At 27.3% G+C, this 15,296-nt stretch overlaps 2 protein-coding genes across 2 annotated transcripts; one reads left to right on the top strand and one right to left on the bottom strand.

The window, feature by feature from the left end:
• Positions 1-7,235: 7,235 nt before the first annotated feature.
• LOC106790729 (UPF0609 protein C4orf27 homolog) lies at positions 7,236-9,759 on the bottom strand. Its single transcript, XM_014755837.1, has 5 exons — positions 9,514-9,759; positions 8,616-9,200; positions 8,349-8,494; positions 7,840-8,078; positions 7,236-7,754 (listed from the first exon to the last, which is right to left on the bottom strand). The coding sequence occupies exons 1-5, from the start codon at positions 9,649-9,651 to the stop codon at positions 7,453-7,455; spliced, it is 1,410 nt and encodes a 469-aa protein (XP_014611323.1). The 5' UTR covers positions 9,652-9,759; the 3' UTR covers positions 7,236-7,452.
• Positions 9,760-9,937: 178 nt separating this feature from the next.
• On the top strand, positions 9,938-13,640 carry LOC106790737 (protein crooked neck). Its single transcript, XM_014755845.1, has 14 exons — positions 9,938-10,241; positions 10,357-10,446; positions 10,533-10,693; positions 10,775-10,971; positions 11,051-11,352; positions 11,435-11,549; positions 11,656-11,831; positions 11,908-12,008; positions 12,091-12,202; positions 12,282-12,428; positions 12,517-12,593; positions 12,716-12,833; positions 12,932-13,189; positions 13,284-13,640. Exons 1-14 carry the CDS (start codon positions 10,206-10,208, stop codon positions 13,440-13,442), a joined length of 2,049 nt encoding a protein of 682 aa, XP_014611331.1. The 5' UTR covers positions 9,938-10,205; the 3' UTR covers positions 13,443-13,640.
• The last annotated feature ends 1,656 nt before the right edge of the window (positions 13,641-15,296 follow it).

Below are 15,296 nucleotides of genomic sequence, written 5' to 3'. Positions count from 1 at the left end.
AAATAAATTTGACAGAAATAATTCAGTATACAGTTTCGATACAATATTATGCATGATTTTTTTTTGATTCATCTTAATACTAGTCTCTTACGTAATTAAAACGTCTAACTAGTTTTTATTTATGCGTTTAATCGATCATAATTTTTATTTTTCAAATAGTTTCTCGCGATGAGAACGTGGAGTTGTTGTAATATAATTTATCATACTAATCGTAGAAAAAAAAAAAAAAAAAAAAAAGAAATCAGTTACGATCGATACGCACTTCACGATGGCAATGAGAATTTTAATCCGCGAATGAAACTCTACTTGGTTTTTTTCTTTCTTCTTTTTTTTTTTACTTCCTACCCGAATTATCATAATTTATCTATAAGCGAGATAAATACGTGCATGTAATAAAAAATATATATATTTACAGATACTTTAACGGTTTTCTGTATCGATGACTGGACGTTCGTTTATTATATTTTTTTTTTTTTTTAATTAATTTTTTACTCTCGTATCACACTCTTATCTTTGGTACTTAAACGTCAATCGTTCAAAATATTACTTCACTTCGAATTGAGATAAGCATTTGCCATAATAATATTTTTATTTCGAATCAAAAGCACCTTTGTTGTTTCGATTATTTAACGAGAAAAAAAAAAAAAGAAAAATAATTTCCAATCGATTATTTTTAATATCGAGACTATTATTATAAATTTATTTTTTTCTTTTTATATATATATGTAAAGGATCTGAATACCTTGTTTTTTTTTTTCTATAAATAATCCTACGAGATCGATTATATATTTTCAAGAATAAAAAAAAGAAAAGGGATAAAAGATAACGCTTAAATTTTCTACAAATACAATTGTCTCTTATTGTTAGCAAATGCAAAATTCGAAATGACGTTTGTGCAACAAGTGGTTGATAAATTGGTTTCACGATAGTTACGTATGCGCTTGATTATGTTCTAGAACGTAAGATGCCAATACGAAAGGTTAAAAGCAATTTGAAAGTTTAATTCCGTTTATATCGCACATTTAAACAAAAATGATTAGAATGAAATTATTATTGGATACGTTCACCTTGTAATTGTTGTATCGTTGCTTGATATTCAGCAAGTTTCTCATCGACGTAATCTTGACTTTGACTGGCAATAATTTCTGCAGTACTAGGGCCACTTGATTCTTCATCAACTGGTGTATGATCCAATGGTACACCAATATATTCGTAATCACCAGATCTGTATGGTGCTATCAAATATTCCGGTGGTCCACATGGTACGGGAGATGTTGTATCACTTCCAATTGGACTCTAGGTRWARWGTATAAAAKAATATTTYATTTATTAATTAAAATRTTCATTCTCCACCATAATGAAATATATAAACTTTAACAATAAAAAGAAAAAAGATTTGAATAATTTACATTACAGAATTCTACAAACGAAYTRAAARATGATAGCATGTTGCACGTAAATCGATACCAATGGACTTTATATATATATAGGTAAAGTATAAAAGAATATTTCATTTATTAATTAAAATATTCATTCTCCACCATAATGAAATATATAAACTTTAACAATAAAAAGAAAAAAGATTTGAATAATTTACATTACAGAATTCTACAAACGAAYTRAAARATGATAGCATGTTGCACGTAAATCGATACCAATGGACTTTATATATATATAGGTAAAGTATAAAAGAATATTTCATTTATTAATTAAAATATTCATTCTCCACCATAATGAAATATATAAACTTTAACAATAAAAAGAAAAAAGATTTGAATAATTTACATTACAGAATTCTACAAACGAATTGAAAGATGATAGCATGTTGCACGTAAATCGATACCAATGGACTTTATATATATATAGGTAAAGTATAAAAGAATATTTCATTTATTAATTAAAATATTCATTCTCCACCATAATGAAATATATAAACTTTAACAATAAAAAGAAAAAAGATTTGAATAATTTACATTACAGAATTCTACAAACGAATTGAAAGATGATAGCATGTTGCTCGTAAATCGATACCAAATGTCAAGATAAGACTAACTCAACATTTGAAGAACTAATGATACGATAGCGTGACTACTAACAACGAATATGACAATTCTAAGTTTAGTTATATTGGTATTGATACTTACATTACTAACCTGTACCGGTATAAACGGTCTGGGAGATTGATTTCCTTGAACAATGGATGACGGCCAACGTGGTCTTGGGCATTGAATATAACTGTGAGTTGGGTATCCAAAAACTGGTGACATACCAGGTGAAATTGGCATTCCAATTGGTACAGGACTCATTGAATGGACTACACCAGGATATGAATGTGGTGACATTGGACGTGTATGATGGATAGGTGTTGGTGGTCTCCGAGAAGAGGAGGGCGAATATACCGAAGGTGGTTTGAACATGTTAGCTGAAGGTGTGGGTGTGTTTGGTCCACTTGGCGTATTAGCTCTACCTGAGGAACTGCCTGAGGGAGGTCCATGACCTCCTCCTGGCGGTCTAGACGGGTGCTGTGACATTACGCTTAACTATTTCGAAATGTTTTGCACCTCCTCTTGATTTCTATCATCACTGAAAAATAATACGAATAATATAAGATCGAATGTTACGAGGATGCACGATAATATCTCAGTTTTGTCTTGTCAGTTCATTCACAGGTTGAATGAATCAAATTAATAATTATTAAATTCGTTGAAAAATTAAATGATTTAATTATTGAATTAATTTTCAATTTTATCAATTATATTCTAAATTGAAAATTATTAAATGATTTAAGGATTAACTGAATAATTTTATATACATATATATATATTGTATATTTATTATATATTATTATTATTATTATATATATATAATGACTTGTGTGTATTTATTATACGTTCTAATTGTAAAAGAAAGCAATCAACCAAGCTCTCGGTCGCATAGTGACAGTGAGATGGTTAGATCTGGATGGCTCCAGGCCAAAAGTATCTTGAAATAGGTGCCTACATCATTAACGCGTACCTATGGATTCTAATATATATTAATATGAAATCAGAATGTCATGTCACATCAGATATATATATATATATACTCGATGTAGATTAGATTAATTCGATAATTTTTATCGATAAAGCAAGGTCATTGTCATGAATTTCTATTGCAATCAATTACTTGCAAAAACTCTGAATTATAAGATCGAACAATAATTATTTATTATCATTTATTTTTCTATTGTAAAATATAATATTAATCATTAAGAATAATATCCTAGTCGATAAAACATTTTGATTTCAAATAATCGTATTTTACAATTAGATATAAGATAAATACACGTTGGTATCAAGAATTAGTCAAAATTTCTGCACGAAAGTAGTTTAAATTTAAGAAGAGTTCATTGATACCGAAAGGTTTGGCACCTGGAAGTTGAATGACATATAAAACGTAAAAAATGAGTTCGTTCACATTTAAACGATAATCACGTTTGTACTTATTGAAAAAATAAAAATAAAATAAAGAAAAAAAGAACATTTTTGTGAAGCAACTTATTATCTTAAGATATAAAGTTACAAATGAATCATTTTATGTATATCATATATATATATAAATATGTGTGTGTTACATTTATAAATAGATCTTATTTTCTTGGTTGTTGTTTTATTGTACAACCAACAAATACCTATTACCATATACTTTGTATAAAACTGATAAACTTGAAACAATCATCGTTGAATTATTTCAAAACTATATCTTGTAAAGTATTGAATAAGACGAAAACCTTAAGGTTCCCTGTTGGATGATACCGAGTGTAGGCCGACTAAATATAGTGGCATTTCTATTTTTAAGTGCTGCGACGGTTATACACAAGCGTCCGACAAACCACCACCAGGTATATTCACGATGAGTGCATCAGATATTTTAGAAAGTGACAGACACACATATTAGCACCCGTAATCACCCTTTCCTTCCTTCCTTCCTTACTTACTTACTTACTTACTTACTTCCAGTCACATCTTAGACACGTGTATACGTGAGTAATATTTTTTTTTCCCTCTCTCTTTATTTCTCTCTCTCTCTCTATATATCTATTTCTCTTATGTTATCATTATTCGGAGTATATGTATTATTTTCACGGAATATTACGTTTCTTCAAAAACGTTCTCCAGTTCTGAAGATAGTCAGTCGGCGGGTACCCACCGATTATGACCATGACCCATTAAACCAATGACGCAAATAAATATAATGGGTGTAGACGTTTGCAAAATGTACATCAGAATATTTTTATTCCAAAAAATATTAATCAAATTAATTGGCGCGTGAATATAATATATTTATATATATATATGTATAATATAAATGTTATTTAGTTCCAAATAAAATACATCTTTTTGTGTGTGTGTTTTTTTTGTTCTATGGTAGAAAAAAAAGAAAAGAAAAATTATTCGCGAATTGTATAACGTTATTAAATAAATATAAATATTATATTATAGGTAATAAATATCATTTATATTATTTAAAAATCATTATGTATAATAATATATATGTCGAAAAATAATTTCATAAAATAAAGCATCAATTAGAATTATTATCTCAAATTTGGGGAAGAATAATTTACTAAATGACATTTCTATTGTTTTTTTTTTTTTATAATTTCAAGTTTTATATACATTCTTTTTTTTTTTCTTTTTATATGCATTTACGCGCAATTAATTTGATTTCATTGTCAGAACGTATGCAATTAAATTTTCGCTACATCATTTTTTTTTAAATTAAATCTAAAACGTTTCTAACGTGTAAAAACAAAAAGAATAGGATGCAATTGATCAAAAATAATAATATCCTATACATACTTATAAAAAATAAGATCTTAACCCTTTGCACTTCTATGTCGAGTGTGACTCGACATCAGTTTTTATCTGAGGAGTTCTTTTGTCGAGTCCCACTCGACATTTTTTTTACTATTATCTTAAACTGATTATAAATATCTCTCGTCTTATTTAGTAATTAATTATTAGTCCAATTAAAAGTATTGGGAACTGCTGGTGGTAATCCTTAATTGAAATATAATTCGGAATGCAAAGGATTAACAATATTAAAAAATTGGATTTTTCGAAATCGTTAAAATATAAGTTTACGAATATCAAACTACATTTTTCTTTAGATAAGTATTACGCAAATATGCTAATTAGTTAATTCTATTCTGTTAAGTAAAATGTGTATTTTACTGTTCATTGTCTAAAACTTTAGCAAATATCAATAGATTAGATTATATTGAGGAGGGGGAGGAAGAGGAGGAAGAAGGAACATTGAATGAAAAATTCATTATTCGATTTTTAGATGGATTATTCCGATGGAAGAGACATAAAACGGCGTAGTACCAGTCTCTGGATCCTGGACCTCAGATGCTGCGTCCAAAAATAAAATCTCTGCCGAATTGGTGATCAGAAATAGTACCGTTCGGAACGGATGTCGTTGACAGAGGTTGCTCACATTGGCCCAGCAATGGGCAAGTTATTGGAGCTCATCCATCGACTAACATTCACCCACGTGAATCACAATGATGTTGCAAACATGTTTTTCTTGTTATTTTGTTATTCGCTAACATACGATCCAATTAAATACTCCGATAGTTTAAACCTAACATCTTGTATATATATATATATATTCAAATAGCAATAAAATATATGTGTAATACCTATTTAAAGTAGAATCTGGATATACTACCTATCTAATGATTATTATTTTACAAACTTTTATACAAAGTTATCCAACGAAATTTAATATCTCGTATATATATCCAAATAGCAATAAAATATTTGTGTAATACCTATTTAAAGTAGAATCTGGATATACTACCTATCTAATGATTATTATTTTACAAACTTTTATACAAAGTTATCCAACGAAATTTAATATCTCGTATATATATCCAAATAGCAATAAAATATTTGTGTAATACCTATTTAAAGTAGAATCTGGATATACTACCTATCTAATGATTATTATTTTATCATACAAACTTATCCAACGAAACCTAACACACACACACATCTCGTATATATATATGAATTATATTTAAATACCAATAGAATATATATGTAATATCTATTTAAAGTAGAATCTCTCGATATCCTATCTTATGATTATTATTTTATCCATAAAAAACTTATCCAAGGAAACAACAATTTAGAGATCTACAATCGTAAAGATCCCAATAATACTCACCGAACAAATCCCGAAGTAAACGTGTCGGTTGTAATCAACGATGAAATTAAACAAATGTTCCGATCAAATAAATTCACACGAAATGAGGCGGTGGAAAAACTAAATTCGTAAAACGCACTTTTTCTGATACAATTCTTTCCGGTGTGTTCTCCTTCTTATATATTATACAATTTACAAGGATGTGATCTTCTATCCTGAAGAATAATATGAGGGAAGAGTGGATGGGTGGGTGGATGGGGGCGGCAAAAATATAACGTTGTTACACTAAAATTGATAACTTCTCGTCGAATAAATTTAATATACGGAAAAGAAGAACAATGAAAAAAAAAACAAAAAAAGGACAAAGGAAAAGTAATCGTATATATTGAGAGATAATAATAATAATAATAAAAAATGAGAAACGAACCGAAAAGAGCGTTTATATCGTAAGATAACCGAATCGTCTACCTCTAGTCCGTGACCAAGTTCATGAAGAGACTGTCTTCTTCAACATCCGCGTCATCGGTCCACGGTGGGCGCCGCGACGCTTGCCGGCGCTTTTATATTTAACTTTGGCATCATTCGACGTACGATTTAACAGCACCCGTTCGTTCGTTTCCTTTGCTCTACCCCTTCATCCACGATTTTCTTTTTCTTTTACTATATTTCTTTCTCTTTCTTTTTCTTTCTTATACACACATGCATACACAGACACACAGCAGACACACCACTCCTCTCGTATTTTCTTCGTAACCGCCCTATATTTCTCTTGCGCTTTTTAACTTTGATGATGATGACACGTGGCTTAACGTTCTTGTCTTCCTTGCCTTTATAGATCATCGATAATTTTGGTCGTTTCTGTTGTGTGGATGAAGAATATAATTCATTGATAGAATACCGATGATTCAATTTATCAAAAATTATATGTGTGCGGATAATTCAATTAATTGTTAAACTTTTCGTCGGTTTTGTTATATATATATATAATTATTATTATAAAATTATAATTGTGTAAAATTTTAACTTTTTTAATACATAGTTTCATATACAAACGCTAAGTAAATTTATTAAAATAAAAAATATACTTTATATTTTATATTAGGTATTATACAAATGTATATTTATGTTGTATAAGTTAATTTTGTAAATTATAATAATTATATATTTGAATACTATTAACTTCCACGCGTATCTGGGATTTATAATTATTTATAAAGCTTGTATTAAAATGATATATTTTAAAATTTGAAGAATTTTTTAAATGACGGACAAGTCACTACCACGTTTTCTATTTTTCAAGTGTGCCTTAATTATTTCTAAAAATTCTGGACGATCGAGGTGTGTATAAGCAACCGAAAACATTTGTAATGCTATTGTTTGAACATACACACTACCGCTAGAAAACAAATCATGCGCCAATTCTAAACAAGTTCCAAAATCACATTCGTCTGCAGCTATTGTTGCAAGACGTACAATCTCGTCGAGTTTGCACATTATTTTTTTACGTTCTTCTGACGAACTTGCTTCGTCCATTTTCTTCAATATTTGTTGTAATTCTTCTAAAATATTAATAATAAAAAGTTATACTTTAATTTTAAACAGATACATAAGAGTGACATTATAGAAATATTATAAATTTCTTACTATCTGTCACTGATAATTCTCTGTAACCCAACTGCGTTTTCTTATTATATGGTACTACGATTCCAGCTTTATGAAACGTTCTTACAATAACTTTTTTCTCACGATTTATCATTTTATCCGTTTTTTTCTCTAAAGTTATATCATACTTTTGGGCAAATTCTTTTAATTTTTTTTGAAGTTGTACTATGCTTGTCTTTTCAAATAAATTAGCTGTTTTCCATTTGTCTTCGATGCAAATACTGCAATTATATAAGTAGCATTTTAAAAAATTATGCAAAATTATATAATTGTATATTCTGATGCATATATTACATTGTATCGATGTGTGATAGAATGCTGGTGGTATATTATGATGTGTTTCACTTTTTTAATAACAATAATTCCTATTTATAAAGAGTCTTTATAAATAGAAGCAATGAAAGTGTTTTGAGATTTATGAAAGACGAGATGACACACGAGTCACTATGTATATCTTTTTACATTATGCTTCGACATAACAAAATACTTACTTAATTGCACCGAATATATTTTCTGCAACAGGTTGTATTATACAATCTATATCCGCCTTATTTTTAGCTACGTATATTGGCTTTTCATTACATTCATCTCTCCAATATCCTAAATGTAAGCCATCTTTGTTTCCTCTAATAATTGTCTATAAAGAATAAGGATATATTATAACGAAAAACTTATTGCAATATGCTTTTAATTATAGTTACTTTTAATTATAAGTTTTGAAAAAGCGAATGTATTTAAATATTAATTCTAATACATACTTGAAATTCTGGTGGATCATAATAATATCTCCAATGTCTAAGATATTTTTCTTTATCATTATTTTTATAACTTTTTAATTTATTACTTATAATATCAAAAGGACCCACAAGATAAAGATTAATAGATTTAAGTGCCATTAATGGTTCTTTTTCAGAAATAAGTTTGCAAAAATCGTAAAATTGATAGAAATCTTCTGGCATTTCAACTAATAATAAATTTTTAATATTTTCTTTTATACAAGTTGGAGATAATATTGTGCATGTATCTGTACAAGAATCATCGTCATTGACGTGATTACTGTTATCTGATGATACATCAGATTCTTCTTTAATTTCTGCAGTATTATCATCAATTACTTTTTCATCATTTGATGTTGTGACCAAATGTTTGTCACCGGTTTCTACATAATCAATAACATTTTCTGTATCGTCTACATTAGTATTAATAAGATCAGTCTTAACTTTTTGAATTTTACTTGGTACAGAGATAGGTACTGCTTCTTCCTTATTATCATCATCATCATCTATTTCTGCAATTTTTCTTTTATTCCCAATTAATGGTTTACGTTTAACTATATTTGTTTTCTGTTAATAAAATATATATTTTTTTAAGATTAATATTTATCCAATAATTCAACAAATTACGCTAATGATTTTTTAACATAATTAAGTTAATACTTCTTTTTCTACAGAATTACAAGCTGAATCAATTAATGTAACAAAAGATATATGATTCCATTTAAAAATACGAGCATGACATTTACAAGAAAATAAATTATGTCCAGTTACGTGTTTTAAACTATATAAATACAAAAAATCTTTTGATAATATACATTGACATTAAGGAAAAATTATTTCTTTATAATATCATAAAATTATAAAAAATAATATCACACACTTGTTTATTTGAAGGCGGGTGTTTATATTTATCATGATGCATTTGATTTTTTTGATAACATTTTACGCCATAACGACAAGGTATTCGTGAATCATTTTTGTAAGCAAGGAATGCTTCTTCTTTATCATTATCTGACATATTATAACGAAAAATATAAAGTTACAAAATTAAAAACAAAAAGTAATATTTTCACAAATAATTTTATAGGTTAACACTTTCACTGCACTATAACGAAACATAAACTACAATGCACGCACTCTAGCGAAAATAATTATAACTAAATTATTAAAATGCGACATCAAGCATGGTGTTGAAAATATGAACTACTATTGCACGTGATTATGCAACACCATGGTGCTGCAGTGCAACACTGAATGCAGTTTACCTTCTACGTTCTTAACATAATCATATATGTGTTTCATTTTCATATTTAACCTCATACGAGTAATAGATAAAAAGACATTATTATAGTGTCAGTTTTTAGATATCTTCTAAAGAAATATTGAAAAAGATAAAAAGAAAAAGTACTTACATATGTGCTTGAGGTGTTATAAATAAAATAAGAAAGGAAATTGAGTTTTGAATACGTGGGTTTTTGAAATTTCTTTAATTCAAAGAATCTTGTGTTGCCAAGATCAAATTAATTATATTATATTTATTACATAGAAAGTCGGATTTAATCAACCATCATTATGGAAAAATCACAAAAAATGCCCAAAGTGGCTAAGGTAAAATTATTATACATAATTCTATAGATTTTATTTTATAATTATACATTATAACACAAATTACTTATTTTATAAATGTTCAATTTATGTATATAATTTAAATCTTTTTTTAAAGGTAAAAAACAAAGCACCAGCTGAAATACAAATTACAGCGGAACAGCTGTTAAGAGAAGCCAAGGAAAGAGATTTAGAAATTTTACCTCCAGTAAGGATAACAATAAAACTTTTATGCAATGAAACTTTTAACTATATTTTAACATATTGGATTTACTTATAAATATTATTTTTTAGCCACCTAAACAAAAAATCTCAGATCCCCATGAATTGGCTGACTATCAACATCGTAAACGAAAAATGTATGAAGATAATATACGTAAGAATCGTATGGTTATAACTAATTGGATAAAATATGCTCAATGGGAAGAAAGTCAGAAACAAATACAAAGAGCGAGGTACTTCGAGTAGAAAATTGTAAATTTTAAAGTATTTGTATTAGAAGAATCTCAAAATTAAATATGTTCAATTTATTTTAGATCTATATATGAACGGGCTTTAGATGTTGATCATAGAAATATTACACTATGGTTAAAGTATACTGAAATGGAAATGAGAAATCGACAAATAAATCATGCTAGAAATTTATGGGATCGTGCTATTACAATCTTACCTAGAGCCAATCAGTTTTGGTACAAGTATACGTATATGGAAGAAATGTTAGAAAATATTGCTGGTAAGATTTGTGATATTAAATTTAAAAATATGATATTTAATTATGTGTAATTTAATTTAATATAAATTGTTTATTATAGGAGCACGTCAAGTTTTTGAACGCTGGATGGAATGGGAGCCAGATGAACAAGCATGGCAAACATATATTAAATTTGAATTACGATATAAAGAAATACAAAGAGCGAGGGAGATTTTTGAACGCTTTGTAATGGTACATCCAGATGTAAAACATTGGATCAAATATGCACGTTTTGAAGAATCCAATGGTTTTATAAACGGTGCTCGTCAAGTTTATGAACGTGCAGTTAACTTTTTTGGAGATGAAAGCTTGGATGTCAAGTTATTCGTAGGATTTGCAAAATTCGAAGAAGGACAAAGAGAAGTATATATTATTTTAGGATAACACAATATCTAATAATTCAATACCTAATATAGTAATTATAATTTTAATAATTCTTTGGCAGCATGATAGGGCAAGAGTAATCTACAAGTATGCTTTAGATAATATTTCCAAAGATAAAACAGAAGAAATATATAAAGCATATACTATACATGAAAAGAAGTATGGGGATCGTTCAGGTAATTCACATTGTTAAGATTAAGATTGATTTAATTTAAAATATAAATTAAAACATTTTAATTTTCAATAATTATAATATAAATTCTATGCATTTTTTAAATATAGGCATCGAAGATGTAATAGTTAGCAAGAGGAAATATCAATATGAACAAGAAGTAAAAGAAAATCCTTCAAACTATGATGCTTGGTTCGATTATCTGAGATTAGTAGAATCTGAAGGAAATCCTGATATTGTCAGAGAAACTTACGAACGAGCTATAGCAAATGTTCCTCCTACCAAGGTAAAGAATATCTAAATTTCCAAAGTTTTGAAATCATATTATAATTATTTTTTATATTATAAATTTTTGTATATAGGAGAAACAATATTGGAGACGATATATCTATTTATGGATAAATTATGCCTTGTACGAAGAACTTGACACAGAAGATATAGATAGATGTCGTCAAGTTTACAGGTATACAAAATTAATTAATTTGATATAAAATTATTATCATCTATATAAAGTTATAACTTTATACTATTTGATTATTTTTTAGAACTTGCTTAGAACTAATACCACATAAACACTTTACATTCTCTAAGATGTGGCTACTTTATGCGTTTTTTGAAATACGACAAAAAAATTTGACTGTAGCGAGAAAAACATTGGTATGCTATTATTATAATTATTTTTGTGTTGTTATTTATAAATATTGAGAATGATGATATTTTTAAATATTTAATTTAGGGCATGGCATTGGGTATTTGTCCCAGAGATAAATTGTATCGTGGTTACATTGATTTAGAAATACAACTCAGAGAATTTGATAGATGCAGAATTTTGTATGAGAAGTTTCTTGAATTTGGACCTGAAAATTGTACAACATGGATGAAAGTAAATTACTTTTCTTATATAGTTTAATTTATTTTATTTTTCATTTTACTTATATTTATATTTACTCATTATAATGCTTATTCATCAGTTTGCAGAACTAGAAACTTTATTAGGAGATGTTGATCGTGCCAGGGCTATTTATGAATTAGCTGTGTCTCAACCAAGGCAAGTTATATTTCTATAAATTGCAACTAAATATAATTAAACTATTATTCTCATTTAAAAAAAAAAAAAAACAAAAAAGAAAAATAATTAATATCTCTATCATATTATTTTTTATTATTTAGGTTGGATATGCCTGAACTTTTATGGAAATCGTATATAGATTTTGAAATATCTCAAGATGAAATAGAAAACGCTAGACAATTATTTGAGAGATTATTAGAACGAACACTTCACGTCAAAGTGAGTTAAGATTTTGTATTGTTGACACAATTATACATATAAATTAAGCACAATATTTTTTATTGATTTATAAATATTTTTATAATATTATATTACAGGTTTTGATAGCATATGCCAAATTTGAATTAGCTAATTCTCCATCAGAAGATATTGATAATGTTACTTTGGCTCGGAGAATTTTTGAACGTGGGAATGATGCATTACGTTCAAATGGCGATAAAGAAAGTAGAGTATTACTTTTGGAAGCATGGAGAGATTTCGAAAATGAGAAAGGGGATGAAGAAAGTCAAAATAAAATTATTGCCAAAATGCCTAGAAGAATTAAACGAAGAAGAAGAATTGTTGGAGAAGACGGAGTACGTAGTTTAATATTAAAAAAAAGTTTTAACAAAATATATTTAAATATAAAATAATATATACATATACTTATATTGTTTTTTATTGTTTTAGAATGACGGATGGGAAGAAGTGTTCGATTTTGTATTTCCAGAAGATGAATCCCAAAGACCAAATCTTAAATTTTTGGCATCTGCGAAAGCATGGATGAAGCAAAAAACCTCTACCGAAATTGTTCACAATGAAAATAAACAATTAGAATCAGACAATTAAAAGTATTTCTATATTTCTTACATTATTAATCTTTATTCCGTAAAATGTAATATATAACGATTAAGTACAATTTTATACTTAAAATTATTTGGAAAGTTTAAATAATGTGAACGAACATTATGCTGACTGTGTGTGTGACATATTTTATATGTAAATATAGTTTATATTTTATATAAATAAAATTGATTTCGAATAATATATAATGGTTAACCATATTATAATTTATTATCACTTATAAGTAACATGATACTATTTAATAACGGTAATACAGAAATTTTTACAATATCTTATAATTAATAATTATTTACCATAATATGATATAAGATACTTTTTAAAAAATAAAACAATACAAAAGGTATAATAATTTTCCTATCATTGGAATCATACAGAGAATACTCGATAACACTTGAATTATTTTTAAACAATTGCATTAACAAATTTACGATGGTTGCTTAGTAACAAACGTTAACTAACTATTTTTTATTCAGTTTGGATCAGACGAACGCTGTATGAAGGCGTTCCAAAAATTTCTAGTAATTATTATAGAATTTTAACAATGTTTTCCCGAGCCGCTAAATCCGTTGTCAAATCTCTCAGTCAGCGTAAATATTACGCTGGTGAAGATAATTTGAAGGTATATTTAAATATGAAAAAATATTATTCTAATGAAATAACGAGATAAATAATATTCACAATCAATTGCAGATAACATTGATTGGGACGACTGAGGGAGTTCATAATTTAAAAGCATCACGATTACCGAAATATCAATATTCAACATTAAATACCATACCCATTTACGACGTGGCTGGTATTAATAAAAAATCATTATTCACTCAAAATAGATCCCATCATTTTAACGAAACTAAACCATTTTGTCACGAGGTGAGAGAATTTTTCTTATAATTTTTTGTTTAAATATAATTTAAATATAAAAAGTAATATAAATGTATGATTTTATATATTATCTATTTAAAATAGAATTCACGAATGTTAACGCTTATGGGAAAATCACGATCGTATGAGTCAACATCCAAGCAAGATTCTACGATGAAAGAGAACAACAGGCTATCTTATTTAACCGATCATCGAAACAATGTTAACGAAATGAATAATGAGAAACTCGTTGAAATGTTACACCGTTTACCGATCGGCGAAGAAGTTGGCTCGATTAATCAACGTTTTGCATCAGAGGTAAGAATAATAAATATTACATTTTCATTATTTATTCCGTATTATTTTCTATTGTTATTTTATAAAATGCATACAACGTTGAAGGATGTAGATTATATCGTTCACAAGTCCAAACAATGAATTATTCTACTTTTATAGAATTTTTTTTATTCATTTTCGCGTGTATAGATTGATATTTTTATTTTCGTATATTTCAAATAAATTTCTTTAACAATCATATATATATATATAAAGAATTTCATCACAATTTTCTCTATTTAATTTTTATGGGAATTAATCGATTTGGCAAATAAATTGTTCACATTACAAATAGATAAAAAAAAGCGTATATATATATATTAGTAATTCCAAATTCGTTTTAAACGAAAAATACTATTTATATAAAACAAAATTCACATTCGTTCGCGAACGATGAACGACAAGAATTGAAGTTGAAATTTCAAAAAAAAAAAAAAGAAAAAAAAACGAATACAAATCCAAAAGCAATCGATATAGGAGGAATCAAAACACAATTAACGATAATATATCGAAAGGAAGCATAAAGAAAGATCCGAGATCTGATAAATGAATTCCCCATGTGAATATATCAACACATTTTTAATAAATTATTTATAATAATAATAATAAACGAGCGAATTATTTAGAAGACAGAGATTAGTC

The sequence above is a fragment of the Polistes canadensis genome, unplaced genomic scaffold (genome assembly GCF_001313835.1).
Source record: "Polistes canadensis isolate GaletaPanama2010 unplaced genomic scaffold, ASM131383v1 scaffold_257, whole genome shotgun sequence".
NCBI classification, from domain to species: Eukaryota; Metazoa; Arthropoda; class Insecta; order Hymenoptera; family Vespidae; genus Polistes; species Polistes canadensis.
This window is presented reverse-complemented; position numbering and strand designations above follow the sequence as displayed.

Bases quoted from the DNA above. Each gene is read 5' to 3' on its own strand.
- LOC106790729 (XM_014755837.1), bottom strand. From the start codon at position 9,651: ATGTCAGATAATGATAAAGAAGAAGCATTCCTTGCTTACAAAAATGAT. The intron at 8,079-8,348 runs GTAAGTATTTTG...ATATAATTGCAG, and splicing joins AATATATTCGGTGCAATTAA to TATTTGCATCGAAGACAAAT. The intron at 7,755-7,839 runs GTAAGAAATTTA...TTAATATTTTAG, and splicing joins AGAATTATCAGTGACAGATA to AAGAATTACAACAAATATTG.
- LOC106790737 (XM_014755845.1), top strand. From the start codon at position 10,206: ATGGAAAAATCACAAAAAATGCCCAAAGTGGCTAAG. The intron at 10,972-11,050 runs GTAAGATTTGTG...TGTTTATTATAG, and splicing joins AATGTTAGAAAATATTGCTG to GAGCACGTCAAGTTTTTGAA. The intron at 12,203-12,281 runs GTATGCTATTAT...TATTTAATTTAG, and splicing joins CTGTAGCGAGAAAAACATTG to GGCATGGCATTGGGTATTTG.